Genomic DNA, 17672 nt, shown 5'->3' with positions numbered 1-17672 from the left:
CTAAGGTACCAATTCTTTTCAGTATTGTCTGCAAAGACTTTAGGTCAAAAGAAGATATGTGATACCTGGGTCATTGCTATGTCAAAAAGTAGAACAATAACTTCAAGGTCACCACATACATATCGGCCATCCTCGCTTCCGTTTGAACAGCAGGGATTCTTGGAAAAGTCGATTTCCATATTCCCAAAATGCAAACATTTTTAAAGAATAAAGACAATGTCGCTGAACAGAGCGGGTCTTATGCAGAGTCGTTCTATCGGGTTATTAGAGCCATACTAAAGAGTTTGACTATCATGTTTCCTATAATAGTCAGGCTTTTAGTATGATGCTAATCATACGTCAAAACGACTCTGCATAAGGCGGAGCTTGTTTAAGAAGTGTTTAATAACATATTTTTGTTTTGAAATAAAGTACAGGGAAGGCAATTGCTTTTTCTTCCGAGAAAAAAATTACAAATATCAAAGTACTAAAGAACATTGTCGAAACCCTTTGGGGTGTCCAGCCCCATGATCCCCCCTTCAATACTCCGCTTATGTAACCATATGTGTGTGGATATATAGAGATAGATGAGACCCATAATTTTACGAATAATTCGATTCCCCACCCATAATTGGAGTTACTTCATCTCCCGATTAGCGTCTTTTTATGTCAACGTCTTGGCAACGCTGTTTGCTGCTCCTGATTGGCTGTAATGTTTGATTTGATGATTCAAGTTTACCGGCCCGGCAAAGTTTGAGTATGATTCATTAAACAAAGAGTATGTTGTGAAAGGATAATGCGTGCAAGCAATTTGTTCAGTGTTTTAAAATTATATTCTGTGAAAAAGAGTGTCGCTTTGCTGGAAAGTCGCGTTTCATAGTATTGTTTTGTAAGTTGCTGCGTTGTGTAAAAAAAAACATCGAAATGAAGCCTTCGTAAGTATGACAAATAGGATGATTTTTGTAAATGCTTCTAGTGTTTGTTATCTATACTTCATACAAGAAAAAAGCGTAATTTATGTATTTATAATACTTACTGTTTGAAGAGACCTACAAAGGCATCAATATTTCTATATCTTAGAAACTACACTGTAATAGGGTCTATTATTTGTAAAGTTCATACTGGCTCAATTAATAATGCGAGTTGACAGCTAGAGACTCGTTACAGAATCATGATAATTTATTTGCTGAATAATCTTGCACTGTCTTAAAAGACGCACTCTTTTAATAAATTGCAGTTTACGGTGCTATCGTATTTTATGAAAGCATAAGTTTGTAAAAACTACGGATGAAATATGTTGCTTGACTTCACAATGGGATTATATAAGCAATCAAAATATATCGGAATCTTACTTCTTATGTATATGGTAAAAGTACGGTACGGTATTCATAGTAATTACTTTATTATGTGATACTACAGAAGGAAGACATGATGAAGAAAAGTGCTATGTGAAGGCAGTGTACAAAGTGTCGCAATGCTTTACCAAACGGAAGGCATGTGTTTTTATAATACATGAGTGTTTTCGGCCAATCTTTCGCAGATTGCGGTCCCCGGATTAGACCCACATGAACATGTTTTCAACGTTGTATTACTATGCATCTATTGTTACTTTAATATACCTTGCCCTTAGGAAACTACTCCTCTCTCATTTCCGTCGTTCACTCTTAACTGTTAATCACAATATTTCTTATAGCAAGATTTTACTTTGACTCGGACAGTGACTTTAATCGGTTCTTATAGGTTCAGTCACTTCCTGGAACTGTTTGTACTTCAGTCACTTGTTGCACTGTTTATGCCTTTGGTGCTGTCACGTGGTATATACTCAACTTGATTGAGTTTAAAAAGTAATTTACTTGCGTTACGAAACGGCTGAGCGAGCGAAGGAGGCTGGAACCCCCGCAGAGCTCGTTTTATTCCATCTTTACCACCATGATAACACATTGCACTACGTCACGATCGGCTGGAGCTCCTTCGTGACTAGGTGGTTAGTGTACACGCCTTTAGTGTGGGAGACCCGTGTTAGATTCCCGGCGGGACCTCGTGTGGTTCGGATTCCATGTTAATCAATAGGTTCCTTCTCATATTACCTCGCTGCTGAAATGATCGTTAAACTCGGAATCAACTCAACTCAACTTCCATGTGATTTCTAAATTGCTCCGGGAACCGGATTAGATGAATCGGTTGGTCACTGTCCGAGTCAAATAAGAACTGTGGTTTCTTTGCTGTTCATTAGAAATAACTGTATTGTATTACTGCTAAAATTAGACCTAGTACTTTCCAACTTTGTGTACCTTCTAAGTGTTGCAAACTACGTATTCAGGTATAAGGAAAACGATGAGTCATTACCTTTTCATGCTTCCAACCGGCACCATAAACAACACTCTACTATTGTATTATGTAAATAAACTTGGGACGGTTGTAGAATGTTGATCCGCTCAAGGTGAAGGTGTGTTAGTAGCCAGATTGGTTTCTTTCTTTATCAAAGCTCAATACTCAAATCACATTGTAATGCCGAGCGAGTGAAGGCGAGTTAGTAGCCAGATTGGTTTCTTTCTTTATTACAACTCAATAGATGCGGACCAATGTTCTAGAAACCTACCTATAAACTTTTAAGACTAGGTTTGGGCGTGATGCCCCTGTCAAACATATATATATCTTTGGGACATAAATTACGAAACGCACACGAAAACATTTTTTTCTTTCATTAGATTGTCACACAAAGTGGTCATACTTATATTCGTGAAATATAATCAATTAGCAGGAAATGCATTCTTATTGCCTTAGAAAGTTTTTCTTAAGGGAGGGGTGCGCAGATTGACATTGAGGGCTGAATATAACTACAGCATGTGCAAATATAGCTAAATATTGTAGGGCATGAACCATAGTTTAACTTTAAAACCTAACTTGTACTAAATAGTATAAATGCTATATAACAGAATGAGGGCAGGGAAAAGCTGGTATGATCACGTGTCAGCGAGGTAAGCGAAATTGGTTAAAGCGTGTGGCTTTTCGCAGTAATATGACTTCCTGTAACATTACACTTGTGAGCCTTAAATAAATCTCTTATCCACTGTACAGAAAGCTTCACCGGCGAAAGATTATATGTATCTTTCATATGCATTTATTTATTTAAACCATTGTGAAGCACTTGTAGTTTTACACTTGTAAACATAAAATTACTAATCTTGGGGCCATGGATAAACGACCATTTTTCCTGGAAGAGAGAAGGCTTTCCTGAACCCCCAGTGGCTTAGCAACCACAAACTTCACTGTAGGTCGCGAAGGAGTCAATGCTGCCAGATTTCTAAACTGAATGAATTTGTTTGATGGTTCCCATTCTAGATTGTCATATGGGGACAGGAAAAAAAGAAAAAAAAAAACTTAGTGTAGTTTAACGTAGACACAAACTTGCATTATGTTGGCATTCGAAAGTTTTCGATAAAGTGCTATGTTAATTAATTGTCCATAGAAGATCTATGTATGCGGAAAAATGAGCTAACGAAGAATCTCAGTTTTTTAAGTCGGATTTTATTTTCTTCAGGATGACATTTATTTAAAAAGAAAAAAAAATGGGCTATACTTTACAACTTAAGGCAGGTAGTATGATTATTTTCCTTTCTTCCAGTGTGTTTTATAGTTTTCTGATTTTTGCAAAATGAATCACATACTTGAAATATAGGCATGAAAATTTTGAAGTTTATGTATAAAGAAAGAAAGAAAAAGTATGACGTACTATGTCTTCATCCACAATTGAGTAGCAACACACATAAGGGAGTTAAAAGTTAAAAACATTTTTTGTATTGTTCTGAAAATTAAAGAAACGAGGGGAAGGAAGTGAAAATCTTAGCTTGGAATGCTTTCTCAATAAACTTCGTTTGTTATAAAACGGTTCAATTTATTGTTTATGACCATCAATGTTTTTCAGAGTTGTCAGTTAGCAGGTTGGCTGGTTTAAACCAGCTTAAAAAAAAAAAAAAGTTTAAACCAAAAAAACGAAAAGTGTTCGTAAACTCTTGATGAACACCCATTTGTGGGTTATCACGTTTCACTCCCGTATATTCGTATTATATTCAGATCTAGATTCCCCATTCATTACTCAGAGAGATTATACTACAAAAGCAACTTATATATAAGTTTATGAATGTTTCTTTTGTGATTTTTTTAATAGTTTGTTATTGTTGTTTTGCAATTGCAATCAAAGAAATTCTAGATATTGTTTCGTTTTAATACTGTTTACTATTGATAAAATTCATCAAAATGACATAACTTTTTTTTTGAGGGGGGGGGGGCATACAAACCTCACGAGAGGCATTTATTGAAATCAGAAGTATCTTTGGTATCTATTTATGTATAAATGGATCAGAGCCAAAGTGAACTCAAATAATTCGTATCTTTATTCACTTTTCTTACTGATATAAGACGACATATTTCTTTAACTTGGACTAATAGAAATCGTAGTGAACTAACTAGGACTAAATTAGTTCTTCTGTACTCTGCAGTATTTTGAAATTGTCCATATGTAACTTAATTATGTATAATGGTTTCACTTGTACAATTGTTTATCTTTTTGTCCTGAAATTACTCTTGACAATTATATTAACAACTATGTAAAAATTAGTACAACGTATTTTTATCACGAGTCCTTCGTGAGTGAATCGGCAGACGTTTCGCATTTTGGGCCAATGAATCCCGGTTTCGGGTTCAAATGGAGGATAATTTATCTCGGATGTAAGCCGAGAAGCTGTTTGGATTCCGCTTTAAGCTTATATGAACCCTTTCAGCATACCCCGGTTGTTACATAATAACACCAAACCGAAAGAAACTTATTTCTGACCATATGTGATATAAATACATAGAACAAATCATTTGAACCAAGAAAACCAGGTTTAACCCCCCCCCCAAAAAAAAACGTTTTTTTTTTTTTTCAATAAAATACATGGTTTTTGCCAACCCTGTCAGTTAGTAAGTTTGAGTTCTCTACTTTTCCTTGACATTGTTCGAATGATTATAGTATGCTGGTGGTATCTACTTATTTTCTTGCTGATTGGAAGTGTCTAATTTCTTCGGCGGTGCCAGATGATAAGCAACCTGGTTCTTCTGACCAGAAAAGTCAAAGATAACAAAAAGATGAATCGTGTACTTGGAAGTGGAGCAAAACTGAGGGAACAAAGCATAAATGTATGAAGCAGGGGAGCGGAAGGTGGTCGAATTAGGCTCAGCCCCTAGCTATGGCCTAATTTCGATATGAACATTGGTTAAGATATCCGGGTAATACGTATCTTTTTTAATTAATGCTAATTATTTCACACTTATCCCCATAAAACATTTAAATTTCTTAAGTACAAAAATTTACCTATTCCCTGTTAAGCGTAAGCTCTAAACTCCGATAAACAAAATACAGGATTATTATAAATGATGGACCCATTTTTAAAAATTCGTAGTAATTAAAGTACAAATCCAAAATGAACAATCTTTATTTGCATATCAATAAGAAAAGTGAATAAAGATACGGAATATTTGAGTCCACTTTGGCTCTGACCCATTTATACATACCAAAGATACTTCTGATTTCAGTAAATCTCTCTCGTGGGGTTTGCATGCCACCTCCCCCCAAAAAAGTACGGCATTTCGATGTATTTTATCAATAGTGAACATTATTAAAACGAAACAATATTTAGAATTTTTCTTTGCAATTATATAACAAACTACAAAAAATTCACAAAAGGAACATTCATAAGCTTATATTTAAAAAAAGTTGCTTTTGTAGTATAATCTCTTTGAGTAACGAATAGGAAATTTAGGTCTGAATACAGTACGAGCAATTTACGGGAGTGAAACGTGATAATCCACAAATGTGTGCTCATCAAGATTTTACGAACACTTACACTTTTACGAACATTTTTCGTTTTATGATAAAAACCAGTTTTTTAACAGCTGGTTTAAACCAGCCAACCCTGCTGGGAGGCAATGTCCAAATTATCTATTTCTGTTAGAGAATATGCACATTGCTCTGTAACGAAATGGAGGTCCGAGAGACGTAAGGATCTAGGTTCAACTTTTTGGACTTGGTCTTTGGAATGCATTCCCACTTCTTGTGAACAGAAGTGTACAGTCTTAGTGTGAAATCAGGTAACATATTTTTCTCGTGAATTTTACAAATTTATAAATGGATTAGCACCCAAAATTTGGCCCCATTTCACCAAATTTTGCTCGGATGCAACTCCCTCTTATTAGTGTCCGCTCTACATTTCTGTATTTCCTTCCATCACTGCAGCATACTGGTTGCCTGTTTGCCTAATATCGCATCAATACGCAATCTTACGTACTCTAGAATTTAATTTGATTTTTCTCTCTAATTAATCACACTATACTGATTACCTTTACTACCTTTTTTGTTAGTCTCATGGTGACATTTCGTCTGTTTCTCTTCATTTCTCCGTAAATTTTGTAATACAGGACTACCATCTACGGTAGTTAACCCTATTTTTCCACTATCGTAGTTTATATCATCGTTGCTGACACGCCTGCTTCCTACAGATTCACTCTTGCGCGATTCCCTCTGCTGCGCTCCCGCTCTGACTCCGTTACTTACACTGTGTTGGCACATGTGTCAAGCATTCACATATAATTGACATTTTAAAGTCATCTCCCAATACTATAAAATCTTATCGACACGAGTGGCTTCTTAATTTAGGGGACATAGTAAAAATGTAAAAAGAAAATGGAATGAAATTTAAGGTGATTAAGAATCTTTGTAATCCATAAGGCAGGGTCGTTCCACCGGAAATCGCACGATAGTGGTTGTACGACCATTTTTGAAAATTCTAATAATTTGCACACACATTGCTACATGTTTCGTAAACACAAAGGTGCGACTAGAAATATCGGATTTCATTCTGTATGTTCACTGCGGCCATATTTCCAATATAGTGTATGGCAAATCATGAGAAAATCAGGATACACGCGAAATACAATATCTCAATTGAAAGGGTTACATATATGAAACAACCACCAATTATAAAATGACCTTTAATGGAATGCTAAAAACTTTACCACCTCAATTTCAAATGCCTCGATTAATGCCACGAAGTCGTAAGTGAGCATCAGCCAAAGTACCATATTTAAGTCCCGAAAATTCTGGGGAGAAATTGATCCGATAATATTTTATATGGATTTCGTATTTGTCCCCACACAATGTAGGAGAAAGTGTCATATCTATGGACAGTTGTACTTGTGGACAACGGTGTTTTTAATAGGAAGATTTGTGTCTAAATTGGGTTTGGTTGCCTTGCAACATTGCTTCCTTCACAGTATCAGTATGGGCTTACGACGACATTGGTGTTTGGTGATTTTGCTCTGTGTGACTAATTTGAAAATTTTTGGAGTTGAAAGTAATATTTTGAGGTAATTTCTCTCATTAATACTACTTTTATTATATACAATTTTAATGTATTGGGTTGTTAATCTATATTAGTAAGTATTTGGCTACTTATACGCTAAGATTGTTTTCAGTAATACTTATTGTAGAAGCAAGGGTAGCCATTTCTGGAAAATGTAGATTGAAATGTACCTGTGGACAAATCTTATGATGTACCTATGGACGTCCGTAGGTACATACTTAGATTTTAAAAAGTTTTTATGTCTCTTTACAAATGCCACGTAGCAAGGAAAAGAAGAAAAGAAGACAACCGTCCAATGAAATTATATCTAGTGCTGTGATGGACGTAATAAAGAACAAGATCAGTATTCGTGAATTGGTCAAGATTTTTTTTTTTTTTTTTTTTTTTTTTTTAAAGCTTTCCATGTTGTTCAATTTAAGAAATCCTCAGCGAAAACATATGCTACTTACCACGCTATGATAATCAAGGGTTTTTAGTGATGAAAAGAAGCTATACTAGTTGACTACATAAAGCAGTGTGTCTTTATGCAGTATGGACTTACACTAAAAGGCATTAAGAAACTTGTGTATCTCTTTGCGAGGGAGAACAAAATTCATTATCCTTCTACTTGGGACAGGGCACAAATAGCTGGGGAAGGATGGATCAAGTGCTTCAGGGCTCGTTATGCGACTGATATCTCACTTCGAACACCGAGAGCTACCAGTCTTTCAAAGAGCTACATCCTTTAATAAAGAAAATGAAAGAGCTACATCCTTTAATAAAGAAAATGTGTCTAAATTCTTTGAAAATTACATAAGTGTAATGGTACGCTATCATTTCAATCCCTCAAAATGTTGGAACATAGATGAATGTGGTATATCAACTGTTCATGTTCCACCAAAAGTTATCGCTCCAAAAGGTGTAAAGACTATCGAAGGAATGACGTCGGGAGAAAGGGCGGAAAATGTAACAATGATTGCAGCTATAAGTGTAATAGGGAATAGTGTGCCTCTTATGTTTATATTTCTAAGAGTGCATTTCAAATCCCACATGCTGAAAGGTGCTGATCCTGGTTCTATTGGTGATGCAACACAGTCAGGATGGTCCAATGGAGACATGTTTTTTTAACTTTTTGAATCATTTCATAAGCCATACAAAACAATCACCAGAAGATCCTGTACTTGTACTACTCCACAATCACGAAAATCACATGTCTTTCAAGACAATCTGTCGTGCTAAAGAGACGGGAGTGTTTATGGTTACCTTCCATCCTCATTGATCACACAAGCTCCAGCCTCTAGATAGGACAGTTTTCGGTCCTTTTAAATCGTACTATAATAGAGCAGTAGCAGAATGGATGTCATCAAACAGTGGGTCAAATCTAGATGATAAAACATTAGGTAGGTCAGTATCTATATATGAAGTAGCTGAGTTTGCGGGAAAGGCATACCCATTAGCGTTTACTCCATCAAATATAACGAGTGTTTTCGAGTGACGGGACTTCATCCACTTAATCGGGACATTTTTCTGGATCACGAATTTTTACCTTCGTCAGTGACTGATCGCCCAGAACCATCAATGAATCCCACACAGCCTACTGAAGGTGCTGAGTTTTCGGTTGTTTCAGGTTCAGCCACTGAATTTACAGATTTCTCTACTGTAAATGAACCTTCAACATCGAAGAGTGTCTCTAATCCAGTACCTTTAGAAACTATTAAAAAGCATCTTGTTGTCACGCCGGATCCTGTCCTGTTGTCCTTTCCCGAAGGCTGGAGTACGTAAAACTGTAGGGGCCATTAAACATCGCAAAGGAAGATCAAGGATTTTAACAGATACGCCCGAGAAAATGGAAATTGAAGAAATGAAGAGGAAGAGGAAAGGTAAGCAAGAGGGATATAAAAGTTGTAAATCCATACAGAAAAGAATGAAGTCAAATCTTAAAGTATTACTTGATAACAGCTCTTCAGAAGAGAAAAACCTTGAAGATTTACTTCAACTATATGAAGAAAGTAGTAAAGAAGAACTTGTTGACCTATTAAGTGGACATCAAGACTTAGCCAAGGACCTCGAGGATGGTTTCAATCGACAAGAAATTAAACCTGGCGATTATATTATAGTTGAAGTGACAGGCAAAAACATTCGAAGCATTTTGTGGCTAGAATAAGAGAAAAGTCGAAAGATGGTTTGTGTGCAGTGGAGTATCTTAAAAAGTATTCAAGCGACGATTCATTGAAAATCAGAAGTGAGCAAGACTCCAACATTTATGATATAAAATAAAATTGAAGCTACCTAACCCTAATATCGTAGGTGGTTCGGAGAGGCAATCAAGGCAATTGTCTTTTCCAATCTCATTTATGGAATACAACCTTGGTTGAGTCACTCTATAGAAGCTACGAAATCTAAAAGTAGACCTGAAAGTGTATTTTGTGAACAATGTTTTCTTTAGATAATCAGTTTCTCTTTTGTTACCATTAGCATTGTGTCATATTTTAAGACTAGTCGTTATAGGTTTGTATTTGCCAATTATATGAACCAACCTTCTTACGTTTCTACGCAGCCGTGTTTTTTCTTACTAATGGATCAAACTTTGCAATGAATAAAAACCAGGAAGACGCAATAGATGTGTTTTCTATCATTTATTGCCTACTATGCCTTTTGTCCTCAGGTACATCACCCCATATCCATAGGTACACTCATGTCCAAAATTATTGTCGCATATCTATAAACATGTTGTTGTAGGAATATAATTAGATAATCGATTCGCACGGTATTTCTTATAATTATAGTATGTGTATAATCGGCAAAGACATGTATGTGGCAAATTTCATGTCAAAAGAGCAGTAAATAATAACAATAAAACGAAAATACGATTTTCTTGTCCATTTAGCAACATTTTATTTTACTCACTATAATTTTCGTATTTATAATTCTTTTTTTATGAAATTTACCACAAATACATATTTCCCGATTATACATATAGTATCAGTATTAAAAGTGCCCTGCAAAATCATTATGAAATTACATTCTTACAAGAAGACAGTTATAGATGTGCGACAATAATTTTGGACATGAGTGTACATGCCCTCGTTGTACCTCAGGACACGAGATATGGGTTTCAAAAATCGGTTATTACGTGGTTTTAAAAAGCGTTCAGGAACTGACAATTTTTTGTGTAATAAAGGAAGAATGTCTAAAGGTTTGTAAAGCAATCTGGCTCTCTTGGTGTTATTTGTTTAAGAAATAAAAAATTAAATTCAAAAAGTGTCCATAGGTACGACAGTTTCCCCTACAGCTGGACGAAATAAGAGATCGTAGAACTGAATAGTGATGATTTTATAAAACATCAAATATGGCAACAAACAGAATTTTGCCAATGTTTGAATATCTCTGGTGGTGGGAAAGTTGGAGAAATCTGAAACTTACGATAAATGACCTTTAGTTCGTAGTGCTTTTTTAAGTTTTCGAGTTGACAGGTATACGAACTGTAACTTTGAAAAGTTACGTATAAAATGGTATCAAAATGATATCAATGCCATTTTTTCAGCTCTGACTCGCAATACGTGAAAATGGAGCTAAATAATACTAGAACATTAAAATACCATATTACTAACAAAGCATGAACAAAAACAGGTTCTAATGGTATAATAGTGTGAAAACATTTGTAACAAATTTCGTTGCACAGTTTATTGTAAAACGAGCTTCTCCCAGTGGGTGTTGTCAGCTCCAAAAGTGTAAGTATTCACTAAACATGTGACAAAGATACGCACAATGCATCAGTTAACTTTTCAAATTGTGTTCTTGGTCCCGTTGGTTTGAAGAACCGAACATACAAATCTTTATGCTCCAGATTGACATCTTCAACAACTGCCAGCCACCACTAGTGAATATAAACGCACGCAACGGAGTCTTGGATGAGCAAATCAGAAAGGTGGAATTTCGTGGGCATTGAAGTTATCTGTACATCTTCATATTCACTTAGTCTCGGTTCAAACGAGCAGAAATGTCTGTTGCGGGCCCGCAGCAGGAAATTCTGCTACGGACCCGCGCGAGCCGGAAATACATTGGTTCTTACCATTCGTGCCACACGAGCAGACTCTGCTGCGGACCCGCAGCGAGCAAAATTTGAGTTGCGGGACTGCTGGCTAGCAGCGAGTCCGCGCAAGGTGTAGCGGGTCGGCCAACTATTCAGGTTCAGGTTCAGGTTCAAGGTATTTTCCTTCCTTCTCTTCGGAAGTTTGGATCCTGGAAAAAAAAAGTAAATACTGTTTTTTTTTTTTTCATTTAACGTTTTCCATTTTCTTTTTCCACCAAAATTCAAGAAGTTCTTTGGTTTTTTCCATTTCTTTCTCACTTAGTTCCCTTCCATTTACATTAAAGCCTAGCCTCCAAGCTAATTTAACCAAATTTCCTTCCTCTTTCATTTCATCGATCCATTTCCATTTTTCCCTGATTTTTTGGGTTTCTTCACATTTTAACAATATGTGTTCTAATGTTTCATCTTCTTTAAAACATAATTGACATTTTTCATTTACTTCTTTAAATTTTTTCAGTCTTACCCCTGTTTCAAGGCTCCCTGACCTGGCTTTGAAAAGTAAAATGCTTCCTAAATCATTGTTCATGTAATTTATTTTCTCATAACTCTTTTTATGTGTGTATATTCCTTTTAAACTGCTCTTCTTAACAACTTCTTCATACCACTTTTCCTGCGCTTTCTCTTTAAATGTTTTTTCTGTGATTTTTTTTCCAATTTTTATAATTTTCTTCTCTATGCCAGCGGGTAGTTTGATCATACTTTCTTTCTAATTTCCTAACTCTCCTAAACCATTTCGTGTTCTCCCCTTTTCTCATATGTTTAGTGGCCTCATGCACCACTTTTACTAATCTTGTTTCTTCCATAAATTTTAATCTTCCAAGATATTTTACTTTACTCACACCTTCTCTTTTTTCAAAATCACTCCATCCCATTTCTCCTGTTATTATTACATTTGCACTTAATTTATTTGCTCCTAGGGCAAACCTTCCTATTTGATTTTGTGCTTGTTGTAAAATACTCCTGGTTTTTTCCGTTAAAGTTATTACTTCATTTGTATCTGTTAGCGCCGGTACTGCTACTTGTTTCCATAGTATTCTTGACACCTCATATCTATTGTATGACCACATTGCTTTATTTTTTATAATTGCTGTATATTTTTGTACTTTATTTTTCAGTTTTTTTTCATGTTCAACTAAGTATTGTTCTCCTTCCTCAAGTGTGATTTCTAAAAATTCTATTTTTTCAGTCCTGCTTATTTCTATGTTTCCTGCTTGTATATTTTTATCCTCTATGTCTCCACTAAAAACCATGAACTTGCTTTTTTCTTCATTTATTTTTAGACCAATTTCTTCTCCTTTCCTAACTACTGTTTCTAACATTTCCTTAATATCTTCTATATTATTACTCATCAGAGCCACATCGTCTGCAAATAGAGTGCCAGGGATTTTTCTTACTTTTTCTTTTCCTTGCAATCTTAATTCTGACCCTCTGTTTGTTTTGATCAATGCTTCTTCCACTTCATATGCATATCAGGAATAGAACTGATGATAGAGGACATCCTTGTTTCAAAACTTTATTACTTTCTATCCATTTTGATTTTACGTTTCCCATTTCATATCTGTATTTGTTGTTCTTATATAATTCCTTAAGAAGCATAATAAATTTCTTTGATATTCCTATGTTTTCCATTACTTCCCATAATATCTTTCTCTTGACTGTATCATACGCCTTTTCAATATCTATAAATGCTACTATGAAATCTTCTTTTCTTTCTCTGCATATTTCTATCAGTTGTGTTATAATGTAGATGTTATCTGTTGTTCTTCTATCTGTTCTGAATCCATTTTGTAACTCGCTTAAAATTTTGTTTTTCTCTAGCCAGTTCATTAATCTATCTCTTAGAATAATTGCAAAAAACTTATATACGCAGCTGGTAATCGCTATTGGTCTATAATTTTTTATATCATGTTTATCTCTACCTTTTCCTTTATATATTAACTTAATCTTCGTTTGCTTCCAACTTGGAGGAATGGTTCTTGACTCAAGTATATTATTCATAATATTCTTTAAACTTTCCAAATATTTATTTCCTAAGTTTATTAACATCTCATTTGACACCTCATCTGTTCCTGTTGCTTTTCCTCTTCTTAGCTTTTTCCTAGCCTTCTCTATTTCCATATTTTCAATATCATTAGTTAAGTCCTGACTTTCTTCTTCTGCACTCTCATTACTCATTTTTGCTAATTTATTTGTTTCATTTTTCGGTTCTTCACAATTTTGTTTCATCGCCCAATCTGTTAAGTACGCCTCAATTTCCGTCCTGTCCTTCATTATTTGTCGCTTTTCATTTCTAAGAATAATTTCTTTTTCTGTTTCGTTTTGCTTTTGTCTAACATATCTCCAGAATCTTTTCCCTGCTTCTCTCCCTCCTGACTTAATTTCCTCTGCTATTTCTTCATTGAAATTTCTAATTTCTTTCATTTTAGCTATGTGTGCATCTTTCTTGCTGTTTATATATTCGTTCCATGCTTGAATTACTTGTTCTTTCCCGATTTCTCCTTTCTTGAATTTCTTTAGTATTAGTCTATGGGTTCGGCTTTTTTCTTTTCTTATATTAATTTTTGTTTCTGTTTCTTTGGTCCAATTGAACTTTCTACTTTCTCTATAACCTTTCTTCCCTTCTTTCGCATTTGTAACTTCAGCTGCAGCACTTTTAATTTTTGTTACTAAAGATTCATAGCTTAGTTCATTTGTGTATTCTTTTTCTAATTTCTCTTTATATTTCTTTATATCTTCTTCTTTTTCCAGTCTTCTAATAGTAGGTTTGTTTTGATCTCTTATTTTTTTTGGGGGGTAATTTCTTTTGCCCTCTTGATCAAATAGCTCCATTTTTATTAATCTATGATCACTTCCTACACTGTAAATTCCCTCTTCATCAACATCAAATTCTTTAACCATTTTCATGCTTTTTTCACTAACAAGAAAGTAATCAATAGTAGTAGCCATCTCTCTTTTAAAGTATGTCTTCTTAACTGGTGTTTGTCTTATGTTCACTATTTCTAAATTAAAATCCTCTACTAGTGAGTATAAAAGTTGCCCATTTTTGTTTACTTCTCCTTCCGTTTCTATCAAATGCGCATTTAAATTCCTCCTATTATGTAATCTACATTTTATTTTCTTATTTCATTTAAATCTTCATTTACACAATTATATATTTCCGTGTTCCACTCTAGATTTTTTTCAGGTCTCCAATACATTACACCTACATATAATTCCTTTTCCCCCAGCTTTACCTTTATCCATAAGTGATCCTTTACATCTTTGGTTTTGCATCTTAATTTGTTTTCTATGATACTTATATTTTTATTTATTAGAACTCCAACTCCTCCTCCTTTAATTTCTCCAGTTTTTCTATTTCTTCCTTCCCACATGTACTTAGTATCTTCCAAAGGTGGAGCAATTTCATCCCTCATGTTTGTTGCTGTAATTAGCATTATGTTTATATTTAGTTCCTCCATATTTTCGATAATTTCCTTTCATTTTTCTGTTTGATTTCCCCCTTCCTGAATATTTAAACAACCTATTTTTATATTTACAGAATTATTTTTATTTACTTTTTCATTTCTGGCAACCTTACTCCATCTTGCTTTCCCTTCCAGTCAATAATTCCGTTCCATAATTCTTATATCAAGGATTTTTTCACATTCTTCCAAGATTTGTTGTCCTAAGAAACACCCTCCCCTCCAGTTAAGGTGTATTCCATCATTTGCTGCTTCATATTTGGTTAGTCTTCTATTTGCATCTACATAAACCGTTTCTAACTGTTTACAGACCCAATTTATGCCATCATTTAGCTTTTCTATAGTATCTTCATAAACATCATTTCTATATATTAATCCATTTACGACCCATTTACTTTCAGGATATAGTTCCTTACCTTTTTCTAGGAACTCCCACATTTCTTGGATTAGGTGCTTTCCGTTTCTTTTCCCTATATTATTTGTTCCTACATGCACTACAATTACTTTTGGATCTTTATATTCTTTTTTATTTTTCTCCATTTTCTCTAATTCATTTATCCTAATTCCTGGGAAAACCTGGGTCTTTACTCCATATTTTTCGCAGAATTTCGCTGCACCTTTCAACACTGAATCTCCTATTACCAATACATCATCTTCCTGTAAGATATTTTTAATGTTTCGATTTTGTTGCTTACTTTCTATATTTGCATTTGATCTTTTTCCTCTTTTTACTATTTTCCAGTATTTTTCTTCTTGTTCACTTATTGCCTGTTCTTTCTGATTTTGTGTAACTTGCTGTTTTTCTTCCCTGGTTTTTTCTTCTTTTCCCTGCTCTTTTACTTCATTTTCTCCTTTTTCGCTTTTTTCCCCAATTGTCTCAATGTATGTTATTTCTTCAAGATTATTCTGTCTGGTGTTGAATCTTTTACCTGTTTCTTTTCCAGATATGCTCTCTCTCTGTTGTCTCCTTTCACTTACATTTTCACATACTTCGGAGCTTCTTCCTTCTGTGGCTTCTTGGAAATTTTGTTCCTTGTTGCTTGGCTTGGGCACCTCCATTGCTGGATTCTTCATTTCTGTTTTGTCTTGTTTCTTATCCTCTACCGCAGCGTTTCCCAACCGGTGTGCCGCGGCACACTGGTGTGCCGCGAATGGGCCGCTGGTGTGCCGCGAGGAAATCGACACAAATTATTAATTCTATAGAAACCAAATTGCAAGACATAAGGGAAATGTATATTTGTATTTCACATTACTATGAACCTCTACTCTATTATAAATCTTCAATTTTAAGTTTCGTACTGTGTTACTTTTCTGTACATTTTTAATGTTGAAAAACGTATTTATCATTGTCATGACCATTATTGCTTCTTTATTGTTGCAGACTATTTCGTAACTTGAAATTTTAACATATCATTCAATAAATTCAACAAAGAAAACATGCATACAAATTACCTACATTTGTGTTTTAAAAGTATAGGAGATTTGTTCATTTGTTCGTTATTTAGTGATTCCTTTTAGTGAAAGGTTAGATACAGTTTTCGAAAGAGAAAGTAGATTTTTAAAAACCCGAGTCGTATATTTCATTGCAATTGTTTTCTATTTTAAAATTAGAATGAAAAATAAGCATAATGATTTAACACGGGGGAAAATCAGTGATCGAGCTTTTTTCTCTGTAAGATCAGTAATCACCTAAAAATACCACAGTATTTTATATTTACAGATAATAATAGTAATTTTATATATATATATATATATATATGGGTGTGCCGCGAGAATTCAAGTTACACCTGTAGTGTGCCGCAACTTGAAAAAGGTTGGGAAACGCTGCTCTACCGTCTCTGAATTCTTATCTTCTAAGTTCATACCTGTATTTGTTTGACTGGTTTCATCTCCGCACGTGCATCTCTTTTTTTTGTATCACTTTCTTCAGTTCGTCTATTTCTGTTTGAAGTTGCTGTATTACAGTTAATAGGTTTTGTACGTCTTCTGCTTTACTATATTTCCCCTTTTTTAAGTCTATCCATTCCCGTTTGCAGTTTTCACAGCTCCAAAAGCCTTCTATTTCATTTTCGTCTATTTTTCGTTTTACTTTCTTCATTTTTATGTCTCTACTTTCGGTTTCCTCAGCTGTTATCCCTATACAAAGTAGGTGAAACCAATTACCACACAGATCACAAGCAACCATTTTCTCTCCACTGTCCTTTCCATTGTATTTACATTTTTGAAAACAAAAGGTATTTTTACTTTTATCCATATTTATATTTAATTTATACTTAAAATATAATAACTCTTTTCCCAATTTCTGTTATTCAGAAAAAAAAAAAACGCACTATTTATCTACTAAAGTACTAAGTTTCTAAGATATATTATTAGCTATATCAGAAAGTATTCACCACACCCGATGCACATGCTACAATATCTACCGGTACTATCTGAGTTAACACCCTTTTATGTAAATCTATATATGTACTTTACCACTTAGTTTGTGTTCTTTTCTTGTGAAAGAATTTTCAAGAATCCTTGCTCTATTTGTAAGTTTCTTAGGCTTCACTATTTAGTTCCGAAGTAGGCCACTCAGGTTCTTGTGTTTGCTTATGTAAGTTTTATAATTACAAGGGCACAAAAATATCCACTTACACGCTTTTGACCACTAAATTCCAATTCTTGATAATCGCTGCTTTTCCTTATGTATAACACACGTGATCACAAAATTACATTATTATACCGTAATAACACTGACCACTGATAATGGAAACCTGC

General features: G+C 34.5%; 1 protein-coding gene across 1 annotated transcript in view; it reads left to right on the top strand.

The window, feature by feature from the left end:
* Window positions 1-664: 664 nt before the first annotated feature.
* Window positions 665-17672, top strand: part of pav (kinesin family member pavarotti) — a gene marked incomplete in the record, with an annotated part of 41967 nt that continues 24959 nt past the window's right edge. Inside the window, 1 exon segment of the mRNA XM_081736044.1 lies at window positions 665-914. Coding sequence (XP_081592170.1) covers window positions 904-914 — 11 coding nt within the window.

Source organism: Thermobia domestica, chromosome 13 (genome assembly GCF_964235325.1).
Source record: "Thermobia domestica chromosome 13, izTheDome1.hap1.1, whole genome shotgun sequence".
Classification (NCBI taxonomy): domain Eukaryota; kingdom Metazoa; phylum Arthropoda; class Insecta; order Zygentoma; family Lepismatidae; genus Thermobia; species Thermobia domestica.
The sequence above is the reverse complement of the archived record's forward strand: the minus strand, read 5'-3'. Positions and strand labels throughout refer to the sequence as shown.